General features: G+C 41.0%; 3 protein-coding genes across 3 annotated transcripts; all 3 read left to right on the top strand.

The window, feature by feature from the left end:
* Positions 1 to 251: 251 nt before the first annotated feature.
* Positions 252 to 10,084, top strand: LOC133021716 (ADP-ribosylation factor-binding protein GGA3-like). Its single transcript, XM_061088682.1, has 17 exons — positions 252 to 291; positions 1,320 to 1,404; positions 1,608 to 1,683; positions 1,764 to 1,862; positions 1,963 to 2,086; positions 2,279 to 2,382; positions 3,424 to 3,504; positions 3,713 to 3,850; positions 4,943 to 5,024; positions 5,278 to 5,403; positions 5,919 to 6,131; positions 6,246 to 6,265; positions 6,371 to 6,774; positions 7,295 to 7,545; positions 8,297 to 8,466; positions 8,602 to 8,712; positions 9,068 to 10,084. Exons 1-17 carry the CDS (start codon positions 255 to 257, stop codon positions 9,176 to 9,178), a joined length of 2,232 nt encoding a protein of 743 aa, XP_060944665.1. The 5' UTR covers positions 252 to 254; the 3' UTR covers positions 9,179 to 10,084.
* Positions 10,085 to 11,512: 1,428 nt separating this feature from the next.
* Positions 11,513 to 14,545, top strand: sumo2a (small ubiquitin like modifier 2a). The gene is made up of 4 exons (XM_061089294.1): positions 11,513 to 11,561; positions 12,475 to 12,606; positions 13,082 to 13,153; positions 14,024 to 14,545. Exons 1-4 carry the CDS (start codon positions 11,541 to 11,543, stop codon positions 14,087 to 14,089), a joined length of 291 nt encoding a protein of 96 aa, XP_060945277.1. The 5' UTR covers positions 11,513 to 11,540; the 3' UTR covers positions 14,090 to 14,545.
* A 1,322-nt stretch (positions 14,546 to 15,867) lies between these two features.
* On the top strand, positions 15,868 to 24,903 carry LOC132996644 (jupiter microtubule associated homolog 1-like). Its single transcript, XM_061066970.1, has 5 exons — positions 15,868 to 15,923; positions 18,260 to 18,402; positions 23,194 to 23,294; positions 23,543 to 23,570; positions 24,770 to 24,903. The coding sequence occupies exons 1-5, from the start codon at positions 15,868 to 15,870 to the stop codon at positions 24,901 to 24,903; spliced, it is 462 nt and encodes a 153-aa protein (XP_060922953.1).
* The last annotated feature ends 161 nt before the right edge of the window (positions 24,904 to 25,064 follow it).

Raw genomic sequence — 25,064 nt, 5'->3', positions numbered from 1 at the left:
GCATTGACACTAGTAGGGATCTTGTTTATTATGGCACGAAACGAGGGCGATTCAACTTAATTGTCGCATAAGCTACATGACTTCACTCCCAGAGACGCAAGAAGAAAATCAAATATATTGTAAGGAGACCCATTATTACATTGTTGAGCCTCATTACAAGAGGCTGAAGTTATACCTGAGCCATGAGTGAGTAGTTCAGTGAGAAGCGGGATTCCCGAGCAGTCCTGAACGCAGCATCGCGGTGCACAGAAAACATGGCGGATGATGGAGAGTCGCTGGAGTCCTGGCTCAGTAAGTGAACTCTCTAACTCCATTTCCACGGGTTTCACTCGCACGGAACACGCACAGCTCTGTGTGGCGGGACAGCAGCGGTCACACTCACGACGTGGACTCAAGTGACATCGGCGTGAACGCAGAGAACCGCGTGAAATGCGTGCGTGTTGTCAGAAAGTGGCTAACACTGACAGCTGCTGGGGGACGTCGGCTAGCTAAACCAGCTTTGACGTTTGGTTTCCATGGGTCTCGAACTGATACATAAAGCCTGTATATATTTATATGTTTATATACATATATGTATATTTAAATGTTGAGGGTAATTCAATTGTTCTGGTCTCGTTGGGAACACATAGTCCGCTTAAGCTTTCGCTCCCTGGAGTTGCATAAACAGCCCGAGGCGTTAACTTACCCAGATTTCAAACAGGATGTAAAGCAGCAATAACACACGGGAGCTCAGTGTCTGCAGGGAGGGAACGAGTCGATTCACTGGAGACGTTTCAAATGCTGGATAATATCTGTCTGGATTTGTTCTATACGCGGGTCTAAGGAGGGACAGAGCTTAATGTTATTCCCAAGCCTTCATCAAGATAAGAAAAGACTTTATCAATCCCGAAGGAAGCAAAGTCCTGTGCCAATAATATAATACAGTGAATAGAGCAAGATAGCATTAAGTAAAAGTATAAAGTGTATTATAAGTAATATCTAAATATAATATGTCTACAGAGTAATGCAGAACCAGTGCATGATAGAAATAACAACTGAAATGAAAATACAATAAGGAAGTGGCATGATACAGTGAAACCAATTCTTATCAAAAGTGGCAGTAGAGAAGATACATTCACATGGTATTCAAATATTATAATGATGAAATATACATTAACTTAAGAATAGTGCAAAAAAAAAAATCAAATACAAGTAGTGCAAAGAAATAGTATAAATAGTTACTGGGCGACATGGATATTTGAGTGTTATTTACCGTGTACCGTTACATGCATGTGCTGTCAGCAGCCAGGTCAAGTGATACTGTCCCCTTTTCTTTTCAGACAGAGCCACCAACCCGTCCAACAGACAGGAAGACTGGGAGTTCATAATGGGATTCTGTGACCAAATCAATAAGGAGCTGGAAGGGTATGGTCACATTCATTCAATTAACTCAATCACTCCCATAACGTCGCGTCCCACTCATCCAATGTGGCCCTTCGGTGTCCTCGCTGTGGTGAACACATGGAGCTTATTGTGAAGCCTGTTATAACCCAGGCTCTGAGTTATGGCTTTTGTTATTGAGTTTGCGGTGAAATGTTTTGCTCTGTTTTTTGTTTTTATTTTTCCAGCCCACAAATATCCGTTCGACTGTTGGCTCACAAGATCCAGTCCCCTCAGGAGTGGGAGGCGATACAAGCGTTAACGGTCTGTAGTGTAATCATTTCCCCACAGCCTTTCGTTGCACAGTTCAAAGATGATTATTTACACTTGTTTTCCTTGTGTAGGCCCTGGAGGCTTGTATGAAGAACTGCGGGCAAAGGTTCCACAACGAAGTCGGGAAATTTAGGTTTTTAAATGAATTAATCAAGGTGGTTTCCCCCAAGGTAAGTAATATAAATTGTCAAACACCCTCTGATGGGGATGGGGTTTCTTGAATTGACGTTCGGTGTCATTCTGATCGGTGTGTTTTCATTGTTTTTTCAGTACCTGGGAGAAAAAGTGTCGGAGAAGGTGAAGTTGAAAGTGATCGAGATGCTGTACAGTTGGACTGTGTCTCTGCCAGATGAAGCAAAGATCGCTGAAGCTTATCAGATGCTCAAGTCTCAGGGTGAGACCCCAGCCACTTAAAACAGCTGTTGAAAAATGCTGATGAGATATAATAACACGGTAAAACAATATGAATGCTTAATGAAGAGGCTGTCATGTTGTTCATTGTTAGATCATTTGTTACCATGAATTACTAAAATAAAAAATTAAATTGTCATTTACAGTTTCCACTAGCTGTCTGTTGTCATTTTAGGTATTGTTTCAGCTGATCCAGAAATATCTCTCGATGCCACTTTAATACCGTCAGCGTCTCCGCGACCCAAGAATCCTGTGTTTGATGACGAGAAGAAGAGCAAGGTCAGAAGAATAATTTAGGGATCTGATTGCGTGACTCACTCTCTCACTGCACACAACTCACTTTCCTGTTTCATTTCTTTTGCTCATTGATATTTATATATTTTTGTTATTGGCACAGCACAGATTGTAAATAATATCTGTTCTGATATCGATACATTCAACCCTAGTTTTCAGTGTTTGGTACCTGTGGGGTCAAAGTATCCGAGTGCCTGGATATTTAGCCATAACATCCAGATCATCCACTGCTGATTACTATTAAAGGAGTAGTTTGACTTTGTCTTATATAGCATTATTTGCTTCCTTGGAGATGGTTGGATGAGTAAATAGATGTTTTCTTCATATATATTATCCATCAGATACGAAGTTTAGCTCCTATAAGTCACTGCCCCCAGTGAAGAAATAGTCCACCACATAACTGTTCTAAAAATTCAAGTTATACTTGAAATGTTCATATCAAAACTCAAGTTATAAAGTGTGCTAAGCCAAACCTGATTGAACTAAACTTCTTTTCTCAAAACGAGTGCATGGTCCACCTTATTTTACTGCTGCATGCATTCTGTATGGACGTAGCTCATTACTATTAGAGATCGAATATTAGGAAGAAACTAAATAATAGTAAAAAAAATGTGTTCATTCCTCCGTGGGTGTTTTGACGACAGGACTTTCTCCCTACATGTTGAAGATTGAGAGGTTTCAAATCTAATCATTCTGTCTTTTTCTTTCTTTCTTCCCCTCTATTGCTTGTCACTGTAAAAGCTTCACTTGATACCATCCCACAGAAAAACGGGTCATATTTAATTTGCATTGACATCACTGAAACTAGTCTTGTTTTTTCTTTTCCTGTTCCCACTGCCCCGCTGGTTTCACGACTCCACAACAGGTCAACGCTGCATGTTTACTTTGTGTTGACGGCAGTTGATCTATGGATGGAGTTTGTTTCTTCTGAGTCTGGGAGCTGATGTGACTTTGCTGCTTGTGCCTGGTGATCTGTGGGAGACTGGATTGATTGTTTACTCACCGACATTTCTCTCATCCCTGCAGAGATTATCAGATCTGCTCAAGAGCAAGAAGCCAGAAGATCTGCAAGAGGCCAATCGGCTGATCAAGAACATGGTCAAGGAGGTGTGTCAGTGTCCAAATTAAATGTTCAGATTTTTCTGTTTGTGTTTTAATCAGGCCAATGTAGGGATGGCGTTTATCTCGAGAAAATGGAAGCCAATTGGAAGCATTTCTCAGCTTTTATCTCAAAACCACACCGCACAGGTTTATACTGACACTCATGTTTGATGAGGTCTATTTGTGCAACTCAACCTTTTCTTTCTTGTCACAGGACGAAGTGAGAACACAGAAAGTGACCAAACAAAAAGGCACACTGGAGGCAGTCAACAACAGTGTCAAACTCCTTAGTGAGATGCTCGCACACTTCAGCCCACAAGAGTCCACGGACGAAGACAAGGAGCTTATCAGGGTTCGTTCTTCTGCTGATGAGCCTTAAAAAACCTTTTGAAACAAATTCAGTCATTTCTTTGTTATTGATTATCCTTCTGGAAACACTGTTACAAAGTCCTGATCTTGCTTACACAGCTTCAAATGTATTTATGGTAATTTGCTCCTGCTTGATTTAACCTTGCATCAAGCAGTTTAAACCGACTCATTGACCCCATTCAGAACTGCTTTTAAGATCTGTTCTGAGAGATTTGATCACGGTTCAGGTCTGAATGCACCCAAATGCGTCCTCAATACAGCCTGAGAGCCGAGGACTCAGACGACATTCGTAGGAGGTCTGGGACACACATGGCCACATTCTTTGTGCTGTGTGAACACATATGCGTCCCTGGACCATATATGATGGACCACCTTTCCTCCTGTCCTCTGACATCCTCCAATTTTAACTAGTACCAAGTATTTTTACTCTTTTTTGTGAACAGAAACTGTTTATGTGCAGTGGGGAAGTGAGATCCCATCTCAAGTGATCACGGGAGATACATTCAGGATACATTGTAATTTCAGGTGTGAACAGATTAATTTAGCGCCGGCCACTTGTGATCTGAACTCTCAGGATGCATGTTAATACCAGTAGGGCTGTGACGGTAACCACATTACAGCAATACCCTGGTCATGTGATGCCTACCGCGGGACTGAGCTCATTACCGTCATCACTGCAGGTGGCTCTGAGCCGTCTGGGGGCATGGGGGGGGTGTACCAAGCCCGGGGCAGACATCCAGGGAGCCATGCACAGATCCACTGCCCGAGGCAGAGCGCATGGAGCCCTGGCACGGACCCAGTTTTTATCGGCTCTGTCAGTAATCTAGAATAATCCATACCGTCACAGCCCTCAATGCCAGGTCTGAACAGGATCATTCTGAGACTAGCTCCTGCACAACCCAATTAGATGAAACACATTTACTGAAGTAATTTATTTACAAGATTACCATATGTTTATCCTCATAAATAACATATTTCACATAAATCTTAAATTAGCTTTTTATATTCTTTGTCTAAATTACATTTACGATGTGGATATTAAGTTTTTCTCCTTTTTTTTCATCTTTCTCTTCAGGAGCTGTATGGTGATTGTGACAAGCTCAGGCAAACTGTGTCTCAACTCGCCACTGAGACCGAGGACAATGAAAGCAGCTTGGGTGAGAAATCCTGTCATTTGGCTCCATCGATCCTGATGGCGTGCTCTTGCTAGCCTAATTAATAATGAAAAGGTTGAGTCATGATTCACACAGGCCTGTGTTGATGTACGGCCAACAGCCTGTCAGACCAGAGTGCCCACATGACTGAAAGATATTCTGCTCACAGACTTCTTCCATTTAGAGAACATGTTTAATGTTGTTTCAGAAAGTCATGTCACTCGCCTTGATTGAACTTTAAAAATGTACTTATCAGGAGACATCCTGCAGGCCAGTGATGACCTGTCCCATGTCATTAACTCCTACAAGAAGATTGTGAAAGGACAGACTCTCAACGGAGAGAGTGAAGAAGCACAACAACCACGGACATCAGTCCAACAAGGTATATTTTAATGAGTAGAACAGCACAGTTAGGAGTAGAAAATGATCATTATTTTGCCATTTGGTGTTCCAGGTTCTGACATATTTTCAATTCCCTTAATCGTAATTGTGTGTTTTTCACAAGTTTCAGTTTTGTGCGTTTCACAAATTAACAATATACAAAGGACAGCGATTCTGTTTTGACATAGGTAGCATTGCACAAAAACATATCACTTTAATTTATAAGAGAGAGCAAATTCCGAACAACCGCAGGGTCTCTGATTATTCTGGAAGGAAAAATTTCTCTTGAGCTATTCAGATCAAATTGTTTGCAAAGACAGTGTGTATCTCCTGAGCAGTTTATATCTCTCAGTCGGTCAAAACTTAGATTTATCTATCTGGGTAGTTAGCCATAGGCCATGTATTTGGGTGAACTGACCCTTTAATTTTACTTGACAGATTTAGGGATACAGTATTATCTGATTCAACTGAATGCATCTTTATTGTCCTGTGCAAATGTTTTCCTCAATCTGCCAGGCACTAGCAGTACGAACCAGTCAGAGGTCCTGATTGACCTGGTGGGTCTGGATTTCAACAGCCCTTCACCGCCAGAGAAACAACCTCCGACCTCTTCTCTGTCTTTTCCCGATGACCTGCTCTGTGGGTCTGCTGCTGCTGAGCCTCTGTCCCCGAGCCCCAGTGCACCCTCTGCTGCTCTTTGTCTGCTGGATGAAGAGCTGCTATCCTTAGGTAAGGTGCAGTTTAATTTACTTTTATCGCAGTGTGTTTTCATGACAGCATTAATCAACACGTAGATGCAACATGTTTTTACATATTTCTTCCTTTACATATGTTTGTTTGCAGGCCTCAATGAACCTGCCTCTGTAAGTAAATCAATTAAATGTTAGCTTTTTTTTATTTGACTCCAATTCCAATTATTCAGGTAAAATATTTCTAACTATTCATATTTTGCATTGCCATGTTTCCAGGATCCCAGTCAGGATGTGCATCTCTTTGACACAACTTCGCCCTCTGGTCCTCCGTTATCTACATATTCACTTTTTCCAGATGGCTTCTCTGCAGCTGCAGCCCCATTTAACCCTACTACGTTTTCTACAACTGCCTCAACGTTAAGCTTCCCTAGCCCTGTCTTGCCGACTCCTCCGGTTTTTACCGAATCTTTCTCAACGACACAGGTCTTATTCCCGCAGCCCCTCAGTTCAGGATTGACCACCTTAGCCCAGACTCAGTCATTCAACATGGCCTTGCCTGCCGCCTCAGCCCCCCACGTCATTCCGCAGCAGTTCTCCACTTCACTCAGTGACTCTTCTTCGACCTTCGTCAATAACAACCTGCAAGACCTGGCCTTGCTGGATCTGGGGAGTCCAAAAAAGTGAGTAGTATTTGAACCATGAGGTAGAAGCAGGGAGGGAATATGGATAAGCACCATGCTGTCAATGTGTATATCTTACTATCTTGGATGCTGAATCTTGATTAAAAAAAACTTAAAACACTAAAAGGGACTTAGATGCGATACAGTGATTTATCTGGTGCATGCCACTTACAAGAGTGGGCCTCAGTAGAGCACATATAAAGTCCCCTTAAATTCAATAAAGCGGCACCAAATCGCAGCTGATCATCAATATCAGTCCTCCACAAATTATTTTTTTTCAGTAAGATCTCTGCATTATTTCTTGAGAAATTCACAAATATTTCACACCCTTTCTCATTATGTGGGAAAAAGATCCTTGATCCAGATCAAAATTTTAATCCTAGACCACACTGCACAATATTTGTTGTGTTGTGTCTGAATTTGTCTTTTGTTCATACAGGTAAGCAATATATATTTCTATCATTATATGATTAAAGTATATATACTATAATGTCTTTCTCTTTTTGAATTATCCACACAGTACACCTGGTATGATGGACTTTGGCAGCTCACTGGTGAAGAGTGAGGATCTGTGCGCTCCTGCTCCTCTGTCTTTCAGTGCTGGTGTCTCCTCCACAACATCTGCCTTTCCACCCGCCAGGAGTCAGGCAGATGACAGCCCCTTGTTACGGTCTCTGTCCCCCATCCTCCCTCTGAGCCAGGCCAGTCCAGGCCGGGGACAGGAAGTGTCCCTGGCCAATGTCTTTGTCCCCTTGGATGCCATCAAACCAAGTGAGTTCCAGGAAAAAGGCTTTAAACTAGTTTGTGTACTAAAAGTGTTTTTTGTCGAGACAAAAATACAAAGGAAGTAACAATGTCTCAGATTTCAAGTCCATGGAGAAAAGGGAAGTAAATAAATTCCATGAGCTAGCACTGAAGCAGAGAAGAAATAATGTTGGCATTTATTGTAATTTGCTAATTTAATAGTTGAGGGTTCCGGCTAATTATTATTCTGCTTATTGATTAATGGGATGATTATTTTTTTCAAATAATCGATTTTAGAATTTCCCAAAGACCAACGTGACATCTTGACAATGTCTTGTTTTGTCTGAACTGTCGAGCTATCAAATCAAATCATCATATATGAGAAACTGGGACCTGCAAATGTTTGGCATTTTGGCTTCGATTCATTGACTAAATCATTGCAGCTTGACTGCCCGGTAGTTCAGAACAATTTTACATAAGAAAATTAATATGAATGGGATAACTCTAGTTACGAATTTCAGCCTGTTAAGGAAATGTTGCCTGATCTCCTGACCTTGATAGAAGACCCTGTATCAAAAAAGTTTTAAGAAAGGTGGTGAACTTGATGAAACTGTAAAAATAAAGTAGTCGATGTTTTCCCCATCACACCAGTAAGGGAAGACCGTTTTAGTGAAAATCAATAACATTAGCTGACTAATATAGCTGAATGCAGTGAGATGTGTCTCATCAATATCTGTAATACTCACATTTACCTTGCTCTTTGTGTCCTGAATTTTAGGTAAAGTGTGTCCTGTGACAGCCTATGACAAAAACGGTGTACGTGTCCTGCTGCACTTTGCTATTGATTGTCCACCAGGCAGGCCGGATGTACTGGTGGTAGTGTCGTCCATGCTTAACACAGCGCCACAGTCTGTCAGGAATGTTGTCCTGCAAGCCGCTGTACCCAAGGTAAAACCTGCTCTGTGACTGCAGAGGGAGACACACAGTCTGCTTTTTTGTAAGGCAGATGTTTGACTCATGAAATTGAAGTGGGTTGTTGCTTCTGTTTAATGCACATGGACGTCTGCTCTGCCACTTTTCCAGACAATGAAAGTGAGACTGCAGTCGCCTTCAGGGACCGAGCTGGCTCCTTTTAATCCAATCTTTCCCCCTGCTGCCATTACTCAGGTCATGTTGCTCGCCAATCCTCTCAAGGTAAAGCTCAGCATGAAGCTTTTAATATAATATAATATAGTATTTATGAATGCATTAAATCTCATGTGTTCATTGACAGAACACTTACAATATACTAAATATAGTAAATACTTACTGCGAGTCTGTGTTTGAGATCATACAGTTCAGCACAGTATTACCACTTTTTGGTTTAACATGACAAGCAGCATGTTTTGATGATGTATTGACATTAGCACCAATATTAGCACATCATCATACATGAAATGTATTGTTCTGAATAAGGTCAAGTCTCGATATAAACGTAGTGAGTGACTGCCTGTGCTCAAGATCTTGTATATTCCAGCAAGATGCTAAACTCTATGTGTGTGTTTTGCAGGAGAAGGTTCGGATGAGATACAAGCTGACGTTCACATTGGGAGAGCAGCTGCTCACAGAGGTCGGGGAGGTGAATGATTTCCCTCCTGCTGACCGATGGGGCGCTCTATAGCCCCCTGCCCTCTGCTGTAGGATGACCAGACGCTACAAGACTCAATTAATGAATGACTGTATTAGTGCAGCTCAGAAGTTAAAAGAAAGGGTTGTATCAGACGTTTTATGGGAACATTTGAAGTGATTTTTTTTTTATATTTGAAGAACATAGTCTAAACTTTGATTGAACTTGAAGGACTTTTTTTGCTTGAGATGTTCCCACTGAAGTAGCCAAAGTCCTGTAGCATACATCCAATGTAAGTGTTGCTTTAGTGCCAGCGGTAATACACATGGTGCAATAGCTAACAGTGTGAACTGGCTGATTACATGGATTATGCATGGGAAAATATTGCTACGTGAGTATTAAGTTGTTACTGTTGTAATATCCTTTTTGGTCTTATTTTAATGTTGACTCCTGCCCCTCGGCCATATCCGAACTGATGGAGAATACTTGCACTTTTGGATGCCAGACAGTCTTAATATAGAGCGTAAACTCACGTTGAAGGAGAGTGCAAAGCCAGAGTCACATGAATGTGGGATTGCGACCTGCATTTCAAATGATTGGCTGCTGACAATGTAGAACAACAATGTTTTACGCTGAAGACATCGGACTAGAGCGGACTAGATCCTCTCTTTTGCTAAATAAAAGGCATAGATTGGCTCATTAGAAATCAGTTAATCTCAAATCACTGCTTCCAGTGTGTCTCACGGTTACTACTGAATACTCTGACTTGTCTTCTGACTTCTATGCTATAAATCATAGCTCGGAATTTGGTTTCCTTTTTTGTCTCAGTATTTATTGTTATAAATGTATTGTTATTTTATTTTGTAGAGGATGGTTTGAGTTCTGACTGTATGATACTGCAGTTGTCGCCTGGCAGGTACAACATGAGCTGATGATTAAACCCTTACTGTTTGAACCTTATCTCGTGCTATAGCTTTGCTCGTACACCTTGTTGTAGAAACCAAGCCGAAGGAGTAGATTGTAAATTGTTTGGTTTTTGTGGGAGATTCTGATATCAAACTAAGAAGATTTTTATTATACATAACATTTTTTGGTGGTGGTTAATTAAAAGCATTTGGCTTACTGTGTGTTCATCAAAAGCGAAACTGTCATTATTTTTGTCTTTCTGGACCTGTTAGTGCTTTAAAGCAGATTCTCTACATATTTCTTATAAAAGTATTTATTTGTCATAGATTTTTAAATGAATTTGTCATTGCATATTTTTTGAAAATCTATTTCTGTGCATGAAAAAGTAAAAGTTGAGATGAGTCTGTTTGTATTGCAATTTTTTGCTGGCATTTTCCGTGTCTTTAAGTCCAGTAACATTGCGGTAGCAAATCAACAGTGTTTTTCCTACTTCTGCTAATAACAATGATAATAATGATACATTGTGTTTGAATAGCACTTTTAACAATGGTCAAAGACACTTTACACATTAAAAACAAAAAAGAAGAAACAATGTAAATACACATCATAACATCATAATAATCCGGCGGCTACAGGCTTGCGTAGGTCAGTCACCTGTGAAGAGCAGCATCATTTACCCCTGAACCAGCGCGGGGAAATGCGCCCCCTGGGCCGCAGGGATGAGCCAGCCCCACGCCACTCCGCTGACATGGGTGGAACCAGGACACCAGTGGACACAGGAGCTGGGTCCAAACTCATGGGTAAGTTTGGCAGGCTGTCGTGTTGGCAGGACTTCAACCACCTATTCATTGCACAATATCTATATGTCAATTTAAAAACAAAAATTAACCATAACCATTTCAAATTAAATATATATAAAAAAAAAAATTAAATAAAAAAAATAATTTAAATTAAATTTAAAAAAAAAAAACGCGCACACATCCTGCGCAGAAGCCCATTGCGCAAGAATTGCGCGCGCAGGTTTTTTTTTATTCATTTAATTTATTTTTATTTTGAATTTTTTTATATTTAATTAATTTAAATGTACATAGTGTAATATATTTTGCAATTAATAGGTGATTGAAATCCTGCCAATTTTATAAGTATAATAACAAAAAGCCAATTCACTTGCCTGAAAAAAAAAGAATCCTTACAATTTCAGTAGTGCCTCACTGTGCCTGTCAGTGCTCGGTCCCTAATTATAATATCTCAAAAACAACCCCCTCAGTACATACACTGAGCAATATCTTTGGTGTCAATAGTTATAATAACGAATCTGAAAAAAACTATTAAAGCATTTCGCATCATATTATAGACCCGCGTGGTTGAGCTGACATGGGTCTGGTATACAGACTGGATGGGTCCAGTCTACTTCCTGGGCCGTGTGCGCGCCTCCCAGCAGCCCGACGCAAAGTGGCGCGCCGCACAGCGCAGCCGCAGCAGAACAGCGCAGACACACACAGCGGCAGCCATGGCAGACGAGAAACCCAAGGTGAGCAGCGGCTTTTGTTCTGGCGGGTTTGTTGACTTTGTGCAACTCATCCCTGCGCCATCATGATTCGGTTTGCACCTCGAAACACCGGCGTGTGCCGCCGATGCGTCCACGACCGCGGAATCCCAGAGAAAGCGAAGAATAGAGCCGCCGGGCTAGCAAGCTAACGGGCTAGGTTAGCATAATAGGCTAACGTGTTTGAGACCCGTGCGTGTGAAGATAAATATGGATTTGTGGTCATGTTAAACACGCTGTATCCACACGTGCACTACAGCTGATATAAGTATGAGTGATGACCATGCAGCACGAGGCGATATCACCGTTTATACATAGATAGCGTTAACTTGAGGATGAAACACAACGAGACCGCTACGGCGCAAAATGAATGATCTGATAACAAAAAAAAAAACTTTAACCCCAAATGATATAGTTAAACTTCGCTGTTCACACGTTCAACCCTCTCTGTGTCGGGCGAAGAGGGATCGGTCTGTGCACGATGCGTTCTCCTCCCGGGTCAGGTCGTCGGGTTCGAGAAGAATTAGCAGGCCATTGTCGATTGCTCAACGCTAACGCTACATGCTAATGCTAACGTTGAAGTTGTAATGCACCCCCACTCTCCCTGCGCTCAGTGATCACGCAGATTCTGAGTTAAGTGCAGTCGGGCAGAGAGCAGCTGACTTCACGTAGGTTTTCACTTCAATGATGTTGCACTTTATATATATTGAAGATTTAAATCAATGAGGTACAAGCTGTACATGAATCCTCATTAGTCTGCAAAGGCTGATAGGGCTTTGTGGTCGGGGGGGTGGGGGTGCATGCACTTTAATGTTTGAGGCCATATTTGAACCGGCGTCGTGTTTGTCCCTGCATCACATTTACACCGCAGCTTGGCTTTCTGCACCCTGTGTTTCAGGAGGGAGTGAAGACGGAGAACAATGAGCACATCAACCTGAAGGTGGCAGGCCAGGACGGCTCCGTGGTGCAGTTCAAGATCAAAAGGCACACTCCTCTCAGCAAACTGATGAAAGCTTACTGCGAACGACAGGTAAGACCCTACTCATGAAGAGATTTTGCAGACAAAGTTTGCAAGCCCTAAAGGGATAGTTAACAGAACAATGAAAATCACCTCATTGTCTACTCACCACCATGCCGATGGAGGGGTGGGTAAAGTGTTCTTTTTTGGTTTCAAGGCTAAAGATCGTTGCAGCCAAATCCCATACAATTAAAGGCATTTTATGTTTTGTATCGGAATTGGCTGCAATACTGTTTACCCCTTAAACTCAAAGTGTTTTGTGGACTCAAACATTTCACCCACCCTCTATCTACATAGTGGCGAGGACACAATCAGTGAATCTCCATTTTTGGGTGAACCTTTTTAAGAATGTGTCCCTAGTTGCCTCACAAACATGTAGGTTGGTTTCAGGGATGAAAATATTTGGGCACCGTTACCTCTCGGTAATCTGGGTGAAACATATGGATTATTTGATGTTTTGAACAATGTTTCTCATCTGTCCACACAGGGGCTTTCTATGAGGCAAATACGATTTCGATTTGATGGTCAGCCCATCAATGAAACAGACACGCCCTCGCAGGTAAGACTACACCCACTTGTTCAGCACACAGACGATCACCTCCCAAATCCATTTGTGTAATCATGAACTTTTGCTTAATAAGAGCACATATAAATAACAGTACTTTCAAACAGTTAACAAACTGCTTTTAACTTTAAATTACATAAAAGTTGTACTCAAACGCTACTTAACTATTAGCATTGAACACTTAGTAGCACTCAGTGGAGCACATATCTCCTCAAAGCCAAATAATTCTTCACATGAATGTTCACTCCTATAGTAGAAATATATTACAACCAAAGGAAAAGCTAAAATGCATAGATTGTCATGAATATAGTTAAAGAACGTGGAGAAAAAAACCTCATGGAACTCCTAATCCGCATCCTCATTTTGTTCTTAGCAGGCTCATGCTCTATCTCTCCAAGTTAAGTGGAACTAGGTTAATCTGTTTTTGCACAATACTGCTGACAAATCAAAAATTAATTTAACACATGGGAGTAAACTGAGGCCATAAACAAATCTATGTGTAGAAAGAGTTGCTGTATGTGAACCAGCCTTTAAACACCGGCTCTCAAGCTCATCTTTCACTTTATACCAATAACTGACTGGAAGGAAGACACGCTGGCCAGTGTTTGTACTGATGTGTTACTGGTATTGTATAAAGATCAAGTGCAGACTACAGACAACACGTTGCAGCTGTGGAAGGACATTCAGCTGTGCTCTGTCATTTATCTACTATAATTGAAGTAAAGATTCATAATTCTTCTTCTTCATAACTACTTAACAAGCATTTGGTTACTTCTACCCAAATATAGTGAAGTAAACAGACTGGAATATAATGCTTAATCTCACTTTATTAACAAGCACACTCCATCTCACTTTCTCTTACAGCTAGAAATGGAGGATGAAGATACGATTGATGTGTTCCAACAGCAAACCGGTGGCTTCTCTCTTTAAAGACTGTTTCCTACGAACATCCCTACCTCCCCTTTTCACCCTGAACATGTTTATTAAGCCCAGTCTTCAAATGCTCGTGACCAGTGTTGATACCATCAAGTGGAATACTTTTTCAAAATGCTGGAAGACAGCAGCACAGTTGGTGTAGATAGGTTTCATCACGCTGTCATTCACATGATGACATTTCTCAACTGCACGGTGTAGACAACTCGTGAGCGGCAGTATGTCTAATGTGCAGAAGAAATTAAAAGCTTCTTGTGGTTTCTTTTTTTTTCTTTTTCTTTGTAGAAGTTTTGAAAAATAAATTTCTTGGTCCTTGTTTTTGTTTTTATACTTATGTCATTGAGGTTCTGATTCAGATGGAATTTTGTTATTGTTGTCAAGTAAGCCTGCATTTTAAATTCACTGACATCTGTTATGAAAATGTAGTATTGGAATAAATTGAGTTTTTTTTAACACATGTCCCTGTTGTTTGTTTTATGGATACTTTAGGATTCTTAAAACAGCAGATATCTGTTGGGTAAATACTAACTGAGATAAAAGCATCTGCATACTAAGTAAAATTAATGCATTTGTACAAATATAAAAGCCTGTATGCTTTTTTCCCCTGTTCAGAGGGATTTCTTTAAGGTCCAGCACATCAGCCAAACCTGGTACTGGATGAGCAGTGTGTTTTGTTTCAAGGTAAATACTAAATACAACAGTATTCAGCCTCTTAGCCTGAGAGTAAACAGCTTAACCAGCGGTTTGTAAACAGTCTTATTTCTAGATCATTTAAATGTTCTTACTTTGCAATACGGTTCTTTGAATATATTTCAAAACAAAGAAACGTGCTTGACTAACAACACAACTTTATTTGCGCAGGAATTGTTTTAAAACTGATAAAGTAACTATGTAAGTCAGCACTCCTTGTCCTTGGACATCAAGACGGGTGTTTTACAGTGTCAGCATTGTGGAGAAGAGGGTGCACTCACTGTTATAATTATCATCAAGCCATGTGTGCCCAATGGATTATGTTGGACTTAATCACTATAATAGGAAAGCCACAGCTATGTATGAAAGTTTAATTACTAAAACTTCATAAATCTTTAGTTTTTAAAGAAGACATGCTTCTAGTTAATTTCTTCAAAACTGCTTTGTCAATTGACTTAATTTGACCCTTTTACATATACATATATATATATATATATATATATAGACACACACACAAACACATATAGAATAGTTTTTTGATGAAAACTGAGGGTGGATTTCTGAGTCAAACTTGCATGTTAACCACTCAAACCAATCACAGGCTTGATCGCTGTGCCAGGAACCAATCACCGGAGAAGCTGTCCACTTGTGGGCGGTGCTTGGGTGTAGAAACCACGGTCCGCACTGCTGCCACACTTTGAAGCGGATAGCGTCACCGGAAGTACAGACCTATCCCCCTCAAATTAAAACCCACGTCTGGGGCTTTTGTTTCAGTAAAGGTTCAAAAACCACAAACATTCTGCCATAAAACGCCGAGATATAAAACCAGTATTTAGATGTGACTCATTTTCAGCGTCTCACGGAACTAAATAACCTGCACCCGTGAGGTTAGTGTGTGTTATTTTGAAGAGCGGAGCGGAAGTGAAGCGTCTTGCAGCACGGTGTGGTGTCGTCAGGCTGGAGGAGGCAGGTTGACTACAGAGAACCGCCGGCCCGGGTAGACAATGATAAAGGAGCTGCTACTGATTGCGCCATTTACCGTGTCTTCTTTTTTAAATTAACACTTCGCCTCTTCCTGTGCAGACATGACGACCACCAAGAACTTTCAAGGGATGGAGCCCGGCTCCAAAAGCAGTTCCAGGTAAAAGGCGTCGTCCGGACGGTTCCATTCCAGCTGTTAGCCACCATCCATCCATCCCTCCATCCATCCCACACGTCCTGCATCCTCTGCTGCTGCCACACACAGCGCAGCACGTGTAGTGTAACACATGCTTGTTATAGTCGCTGCCTGTGGTTCGATCCTCGATGTGGGATTAATCACTGGTGGATCATCCCAGGATAAAGCTCGGTACCACACCTTCACGGTTTTGTGCGTTAGAACCATAGCGTACCATTATGAACGTGAGCTAGCACGATAGCACCCTCCCTTTCTGTGGAGATGCTGCAGAGCTAGCAGGTGCACACCAGGCTGCTCTGTGCCCGGCGTCAACTACACGGGCCTCTCACACCAGCGTGCGTTTCCTCAGCGAGGGGATTGTGTCCATCGGAAGAAAAAGGAAAGGACAGATGGGCGAGGCCCCTGTGGTTTGTCTGATCACCAGCATGACCAGTGAGGTAGCTCCAGTCAGACATCCTCCAGTCTGCCCAGCATGTGCACCCACTGAGGCGAGGCCCTGCTGACCACACCTGACATCAGCCCGAGCTCTATCCACGATGGGAAACATATAATCAGAGCATGATCAAATCGATATTGATTATTATCCCATTATTTCATTGAAAAGTTGTAAGACTCAAATCTGAGGTGGATCAGTTATGTATTCCACCCCATCATCTTCATCAATCAATCAATATGTATTCAACCTTTTTCCTTTTGCTATTGATCCAAATAATATTGCAACTATTAAACCAGAGGTGCAGAGGAAGCAGTCCACTTATCTTCCAGTTACATTCCAATAATACAATAGTTAAAATTTAAAATTTCATAATTCTAAAGCTCAACAATGAAAATGTGAGAGAAAACACAAATGTGCATTAGACTACAAGAATACATTTACTGCAGTGTGTGAGCACAATGTAGTTATAACTATTTCAGAATAAGAATGCATACTAGATATTGGACCATGGCAGGAGTTTTGTTGTTAATAAAGCAAACACATCAGCCCTTCAATAAATCCTACTCTTAAGAAGCTCACTTGGCAGATTGTAGTTAATAGTGTTGTTGAACTGTATCGCATTGTTGATACAAATGGGTTTGACCAACAACATGTATTGTGTATAACGATGGACAAAGCCTTTCCACTTATTCACACTATCCTGAAATGAAGCTTTAATATCTTGGATATGAACGCTGCCGTCTTTCACATTTGGAGCAGAGTTAACGCCAAATCATAACATACATTATCTCAAGGCACTTTACAAAAAAGGCCTAGACCCTAACATGTATAGAGGAACCCAACAGTTCCCACAATGAGCAGCACGTTGGTGACTGTAGAGAGAAAAAAGTCCCTCATTAACTGGAAGAAACCTCTTGAACCAGACTCGATGTGAGCAACATCTCGACTGGTTGAGGTTAGCAGGGAAAAAGGGGGAGGATGGGAGAGATGGGTGGAAAAGAGGAGAGATAGGGGGGAGGAGAGGTAGACCAGGAACAGCGTCAGACTTAAACTCTTACTAGTTATAATGAAAACAATAAACGTGTAAATATGTTCTTGATAGCAGCAACAATTATTAATAATAATAATACTTGTTATCCTGCAGCTCTGGAGTCAGAGATACCTGCAAAGAGAGAGAGCGAGACCATGGGAAGGAAAAAAACACATAGTGAGATGTAGTAAAATAAATAAATGACTGTGGGGGGGCGGAGAGACAGGAAGAAGGGGAGAAGTGCTCAGTGCATGATGGGAGTGGCCCCAGCAGTCTAGACCTATAGCAGCATAACCAAGGGATGGTTCAGGAGGACTCACCTCATCCAGCACTAACTTTAGGTTTTATCAAAAAGGAGCATTTTAATTTTAACCTTAAATGAAGAGATGGTTTCTTCCTCCAGAACCCAGAGTGGGATGTGGTTCCACAGGAGAGGAGCCTGGTAGCTGAAGGCTCCACCTCCTGTTCTACTCTTACAGATTCTTGGAACCACATGAGACCATTAACATGGAAGAGATGGGATTTATGACCTATGCTGCAGCCAGCCACCAGGGGGCGATTGGCTTCACTTTTGGGAACTTGAATCTGCCCAGACTGTGCAAAGATACTGTACAACCACTTTGTTTGGTCGCAGAAGCACAGAGTAGCACAAATGTTAAATGTCTTCAAATAAAATAAACTGTTGATCTTTATTGGCACAAGTGTAGATGGTGACTCATTTCTCATTGATTAATTATATACAGTCCTTGTCTGTTTCTATTTTAGAGTGAGTAGAAGAACCAGCCACTGAGCTCCAGCTTTCAGTAACGGTGTTGACCATCTCTCTCTTTTCAGGGTGCTGCGCCCACCGGGTGGCGGCTCCAACTTTTCGCTTGGTCCAGATGAGGAGAAACCTCCCGTCCGAAAAAACAAGATGGCTTCCAGTGTTTTCGATGAGCCAGAGGACCCCTATCTTAATCGCAGGAACAACCCACCAGGTACATTCTGCCTCATCTGCAAAAATATGTGTCTCAGCTGTGCATATCCAACGTATATGGACAGATGGTGTGACATGAATGGCATTAAATCAATGATAACATGTGACAGGGTTTTGTCTTAATGCTCTCTGCATTCCTAGGCTTCTCAAAACCGCAGACAGCTGATTCCACAAATAAAATGCATACAAGTACAATTTTCTTTCTGCCGCGGTTACTGGTCAGTATCACAGAACAGGTTGAGGTGCCCTAATGATTCATTGTTTCTCTTTCAGTCATAAGAAATGCAAACATTGGTGTTTCTCGACTAATCAGTATTCTTCTCACCATGTGGGAATCTGAAATATTCATGGGTGGCCTCATGTCCTTGTTAGGTCACAGAGTTAATTATGGAATTAAAAGAGTATATTCTAAGATCAGCACCTGTGATACATGCATCACAATTCAATTAAACACCAGAATCAAAAAAGTAGAATCCTTTTTTTAATGTAGAAACATGCATAGCAAAATGAAATATAATAGAAGATATAATGTTTGTCATGAATTAAATTGGTAAGCTTTATCTAGAGCAGTGGTTCCCAGTATCTTGAAGCATTGTTTACCACACATACAGACAAACAAAGACAAACCCCCTTTAAGCTGAAAACATCTATTTTAAGAGATCTACTTGTCTTGTACTTATTTAGAGCCTGCAGTGCTTTTTCTAGTTCTCAGTGTAGGTGAAGCCAGATAGCTTTTATATACAATGAAACATTAATACAATAAAATCAATGGTTATTTTGGCTTGGGTAGTACACCATCCCATCTAAAATAGATAATGTTACTTATCAAATATGGGTGAATTTGATGAGAATATATTATCTTTGGCCTGTAGAGGGCCGCCACTTGTTTTTTGACAGTGGAATCACAATATGAAACAGGCCAGCTCTAAGTGAACTCAACTCCAGTGATGTTCCGAGATGATCTTCAGGAAACAAATTTAATTAAATAATTATGCAAGACTTTTTGAACTTCATACTACAACTTATCATTTGCCAAAAAAGCAGTTGGACGCTATTACACTGGCTTTCTATTGTAAACACACTGGATTTCATGGTCTGCACTGAGCACTTGATGTTGTCTGATTATTTGGAGAACTAATACGACAAGCTAAAACCAGCAAATGCCTCCATTATCATCACCACAGTGTAATTCTGAAGTGCTTATTGAATGTTGATCCAGTGGTTATTTGTGTTCACTGACCACAGAACATAATCATGGTGGGCATTAGAAAGCATCTTTTAAGTGTGTGTCATGTGGAGAACTCTCAAAATCCACAGACTTTATTGTAACGGAAATCTCCACAGCAGGTGTCAAAGTTGAGGATGTATTGGCAATGGAACCGCCAAAATAAGCTGATTTTAAAAATGTCTAGTTTACCTTTCTCTCCAAAGATGAAAGGGGGTCTTATCAGTCAATAACACAGGCTGAGGGTTTGGCAAAGCTTTAATATGTTTTCTTATCACATTTCACATGCCTCCTCTTTTTACTTCCCATATTCAAAAAAACACATTGTTTTGTACGTTGGTTTAATTCAGTACAGCCTCATCTCCCAGTTCCTCCTTTTACTTCTCTCACTGGTTGATTTCAATGAGCTTTGTCCTGACAGTATTATTGATCCTTAATCAAACTTTCGTTAGACTGGCATTTGTCCCTGAAAGGCATCAACTTTTTCTAATCAGTTTTCTCATGATTACTGAGTGTTTTTCTCTGATCTGACCTCAGCTTCTCAGCTCAGCTTCACAGAGAGACTCAGTGAATGGCTGTGTTGTCCTCTGTCTGTGATAGTTTATTTATTTTATATATTAATAGGTATAATCTTAAACTAATACATTGGGTAAATAATCTCATTGGACTTCTTTGACAAAATGTAACTTTAATGCTTCACACAAATGTAGCAGGCTAACTCAATCACTTCCAGACATGATTCCAAAGAGCCTACTACAAACTATGTCAAATTCGATAAAATGTCATAGAGCAAGTGTAGTCGCACTCATGTCCAATGCAGTGACAATGAGCCTGTGGCAAAAGGGATTGGAAACGAAGTCAAAATGATTCATAGGCCCGAAACATTTTTGTCGACAGAGTTATATAAGAAGGACATTCAGTGTGAAAGTGAAGCTTCCAGCATCTGGGGATACAAGAAGACAATAGGATACCGGTTATGTGTTGGAGTGTCGACACACTTAGGTCATGTTTATTTGTGTCCTCATCTCAGGCAGTAATGTCCACAGGCTGCAACTTTCCTCTTTTTTTCCCCCTGAAGGATCTGAAAGGCCCCTCGTCGTCCTTTGCCAACATCATGAAACACAAGATTTGGCGTTTAAGTGTGAAATGTCCCACGTCTGAACTGTTGGATGGATACTAAACCGTTTCCCGCCTTAACTGGGTGGTATTTTCCAAGTATAATAGGACTCGTATTAATAATACCCAAAATACTCACTGTGACTGTGACTGAATGCCAAAAGATTTTAAAATGGGGCAAAAGAAGAAAGTGGGAATGGTTTGCCTGTATCTCACTGCATTTCATCCAGCAACCTGACTTTACTGATGCATTCATTTGGAGTAATAAATAATCTTGAATATAACCGATGCAAATTCTCCATAGTATTTGGAGTTAGTTGTTAAATGAGTTCCCTTAAGTACACTTCCAGTCCTCATACGGCTGATCGACTCTTTTCGAGAGTGACATTTACTTACTTCCATATTATTATTAAGAACTTTTAAAAGCTTTGACATTCTGTTAACTTTGTCATTTTAAAGCAGAATGCATAGCTACATACTCTATTTAAAATTGGTAAAAAATTAATTTGTATATCGTCTCCTAAAGTTTTGCGCTTTAGATGTCAAAGTTTTAGATGTTTCATACTGAAATCACTATTATGTGTGACTCATTTTAATGTGAAGATGCTGAAGGCCAATTTATGCCTCTCCGTTTCTTCTATTACGGACAGATAAGACCGCCCTATCCGTCGTGAAACGCCCTCTCCGAATGCTTCGTACAGCTTTTCGTACACGTCTGATTTTTCTAACTATCCGTCTTCATGTTTGAGACCCGACGGACCGCTCTTGGCTGTGATTGGTCCGCGAACGACATCATTTCCGTATGACGTCATTTCCGTATTTCCGGACCTCAAACTTCCTGTTTACTTCCTGTTTACTTCCATGTAGCATCAAACCCAAACACAACTATGATTCTACGATTAATGTGACGTGTGTGTTAAGCCAGCGGAGTTGTCCGGCTGACGGTGGCTCGTTCGAGCACTGAGGGCATGTGTGCACGGTTACAGACGGTTATAACGAGCTTTCAAAACGGCGCTAGCAGGCTAGGCTAGCGGGCTAGGCTAGCCACCATGCTAACTGCGGTGGTAACAGTGCAAGAACCCGCCGTCACGACTTTAATTCCACTTCTATCATGACACTGTTTCTATAATACCGTCAGGTTAGAAGCAAACACTGGATAGTAGTAGTTAGTGTCGGGAGTCCCTGCTGACTGTGTGTGGAAGCTGGGGGGAGGTAGGTCCGTGTAGCTTCTAGCTACATGTAGCCTCAAGCAGATTCAAGCTGTGGAATCAGCAACACAGTTCGGAAACAAGACCGGGGAACCGCTGCGCTAAGAAACGATTACATCAGCATTTTGACCCGCTGGGTGTCACTTTATTTAGTTCTGTTAGTTGCCATGGTTCAGTGTGTGGGACGCAAGCTAACATGTCAACAGAGACACGTGGACTTCTTCTTCCCAAATGGGGTAGGCTTCTCTGAGCTCGTCTTCCGTTGCGCCACCTATGGGTTTGGCGGTGAATTTTTTCCGGACGTAGACTGACGGAGAAGTAAAAATCAAAAAGAGTCTTTGCCCCCTGCTGAGAACTCTCCGAGAAACGGACACGTAGTAGTATATAAGAGCCTTTATTCTAGTTCAGGTTTCCTCGACTACATTTCCATTTTTTAAATTTGCATTTTGTCTTAATTCGTCCTAATACAAAATTACATACAATTCAGATTTTTAGTACTGTCATCTTTTAATTTGATAATGCAAACTTTACTTTTTTGCCTCTTTAGTGTTCTCGAGCTTTATTTGTGTTTTGCTCTCCATCATAATGTTTTTGTTATGTCATCTTTCTATTACGCCTGTCAAAAGGGTAAATGAGTTTTGCACATTATTTTAGTTGGTCATCATTTATAATCTTTTATAAATGTGGTTGTAAATTGATTTGGTAATAGATTATAGTCTCCAGCTATAATATGTATTCCCTCCTCTTGTGTCATTATTAACTCTATTACTTGAGTCTGGGTTTACTGATAGTATCAACAGAGATTTTCTCACAGCCACTATAAATACTACAATCTGTTAAGGTTTATTTTTAGTCACTTTAGTTTATATTTCCTCTCGGAACATCATCTGGTCAAGCTTCGATGGGAATTGAGGACTCTGAACAGCCAAAGCATGGCAGCCTTTTGTATACTGTTCTGATACTTTAAGCTCTGGCGTCAATATGTAGAACTTCTTGTTGTGGCAATGGTGAAATGCCTCCAAAGTGTGTGTGTGGGGGGGAATAGATAACCACATAGTTCTGCCCTGTTGTCATTGATGCCCGATCCAGCTATTGAATATCCGATATGGTTATTGGAGCGGTGCATCCCCAGTAGTGCCGATGTTGTCATTATCTGACAGACTGTACATCACCATGTTATTTGTCTCTTTGAAAAAATCTGAAGCCGCATCTATCTGAACCATTCTGTCTCCTTGTTCTTCAGGAGGAATGCCCAAAGGGGTGCTGTGTGGGGAGCCGTCAGCCCCCCTGAGGAGAGGAGGGAACAACGGAACCAACAGCTCAGCAGACGCCCCCCCCACCACAGTAAGATCAGGCTCCAGATCATGAGTTGTAGACCGATATAAAGCAGAAGCTGAGGGAAGCATAAAGGGAAGCAACTGAAAGTTAAATGAAGTGATACATCTTCTCTGATTCCTAATACTCCTCACAAAGGTTATAACTACTGATATTTCTTCATTCAGTACGTGTATTTCTTTTTCATGTAGACTTGTGACAATACAGCATATCCTATGAAAGCTGTTGAAACACTTTCTTTTCTCCTTGTCTTTTAGGAAGGAGAAATGTCTGTGCGTGATCATGGTAAGCACCTGTTGATTCTGCTGTGTCTGCCTGCAGTCTACCTGCTGACAGTTTTCTTTTAACTTAATGTGCGCAACAGAGGATATGATGGAGTATCAAGGCCATATTAAGAGATTTCAAGATTAAAGTCTTACTTGAGAAGAAAGTCGTACGAGAATAAAGTTGTAATTTTATGAGAAAAAAGTCATAATATTACGTGAATAAAGAAGCAAAAAACATTCTTTAGCAAGTAAGCCGCTCACTACAATTCCCAATCTGGTTGTTTCTTTAGAAGCTAGGACATAACTTTGAGTTGTAAGCAGATTTCAGTTGATCATTACCTCATCCACAAAAGAGTCAACTTCCTCCGGGTCTGCGGTTCCTTCTTCAGCACAGACACAGTTTCTTTCACAATCTTTTTAATGTCCTTATTCATATTGAGTCGATGAGCCAAAGTATTCCTGACCTTATTGTTAGTGAAATATGTACTAAAGTATAACTTAACCAGATGTTCCACACTACTGATAGTAATGCAGGCGACCAGCTGATCCTCTGATATACCCCCTCTGTAATGACACAGAGCCTAAAATTTTGACCTTTTTCTCATAAATGTATGACTTTTTTCTTGTACTATTATTCCTTTATCTCGTAATTTTGCAACTTTATTCTCCAAACTAAATTAGATAAGAAGAGCCCTCCCCCAATAGACTCTGAGCCAGTGATCCGATATATAAAACAGAACAGATCAGGGATATGTCATAACATCACTATATAACACACTTCATCCAATGTACACACACTGTAGCCACATAAACAAATTCTCTTCACTTTAATTAGTCAGAAAATGCTATTTTGTTATCACAATACATTTTATTTAGGTTGTATTGATTTTGATTTGTTAATTGATTAAAGAAGTTAATATTGATTAAAGTTCCTAGTAATTTTAAAACAGCCGGCTGACAAATGTACACCTTTAGTCATTTTGCCGTCTAGATCAAGGTATCCAGTCAAGTTAATTCATGAGAAGGTTGAAAGCAGGGTCTGACTTTTTAATGTTTCTGTTTTAGAAAGAGAATGATGAGAAAGGGTATTTAATACGCATTTAATAGCTGCCTACAGTACACGAGTTAGTGGTGAAAGACTGAAGGTAAAATGGCACACCCCAGGCAAACCGGTCTCTTGTGTCAACAATTGTCTCCGGTCGCTCTGCCTGTTTTCAGACAACTTTGCAGCTGAACCTGAAGCGGCTCCAGAGCATCACGAGGAGGCCCCAGCAGCTGAGGAGCCCTCTGCAGGATTAGGGTCCGGCCGCAGGAATCCCCCCGGAGGCAAGTCCAGCCTCATCCTGGGTTGAATGCCCAACAACTGCCCCTCTTTACCTCCACGTGTCTCTGAACTCATCCTTTTTCTTTTTTACAAACTTTTTTCTTTTCTTTTTTTTTTTTTCAAACATGGAACCCCAGCTCATCTGTCTGTGCCACAGGAAATCCTAATGTTCCAAGAGGCACCAGTGCC

This window comes from Limanda limanda, chromosome 2 (genome assembly GCF_963576545.1).
Source record: "Limanda limanda chromosome 2, fLimLim1.1, whole genome shotgun sequence".
NCBI classification, from domain to species: Eukaryota; Metazoa; Chordata; class Actinopteri; order Pleuronectiformes; family Pleuronectidae; genus Limanda; species Limanda limanda.
The sequence above is the reverse complement of the archived record's forward strand: the minus strand, read 5'-3'. Positions and strand labels throughout refer to the sequence as shown.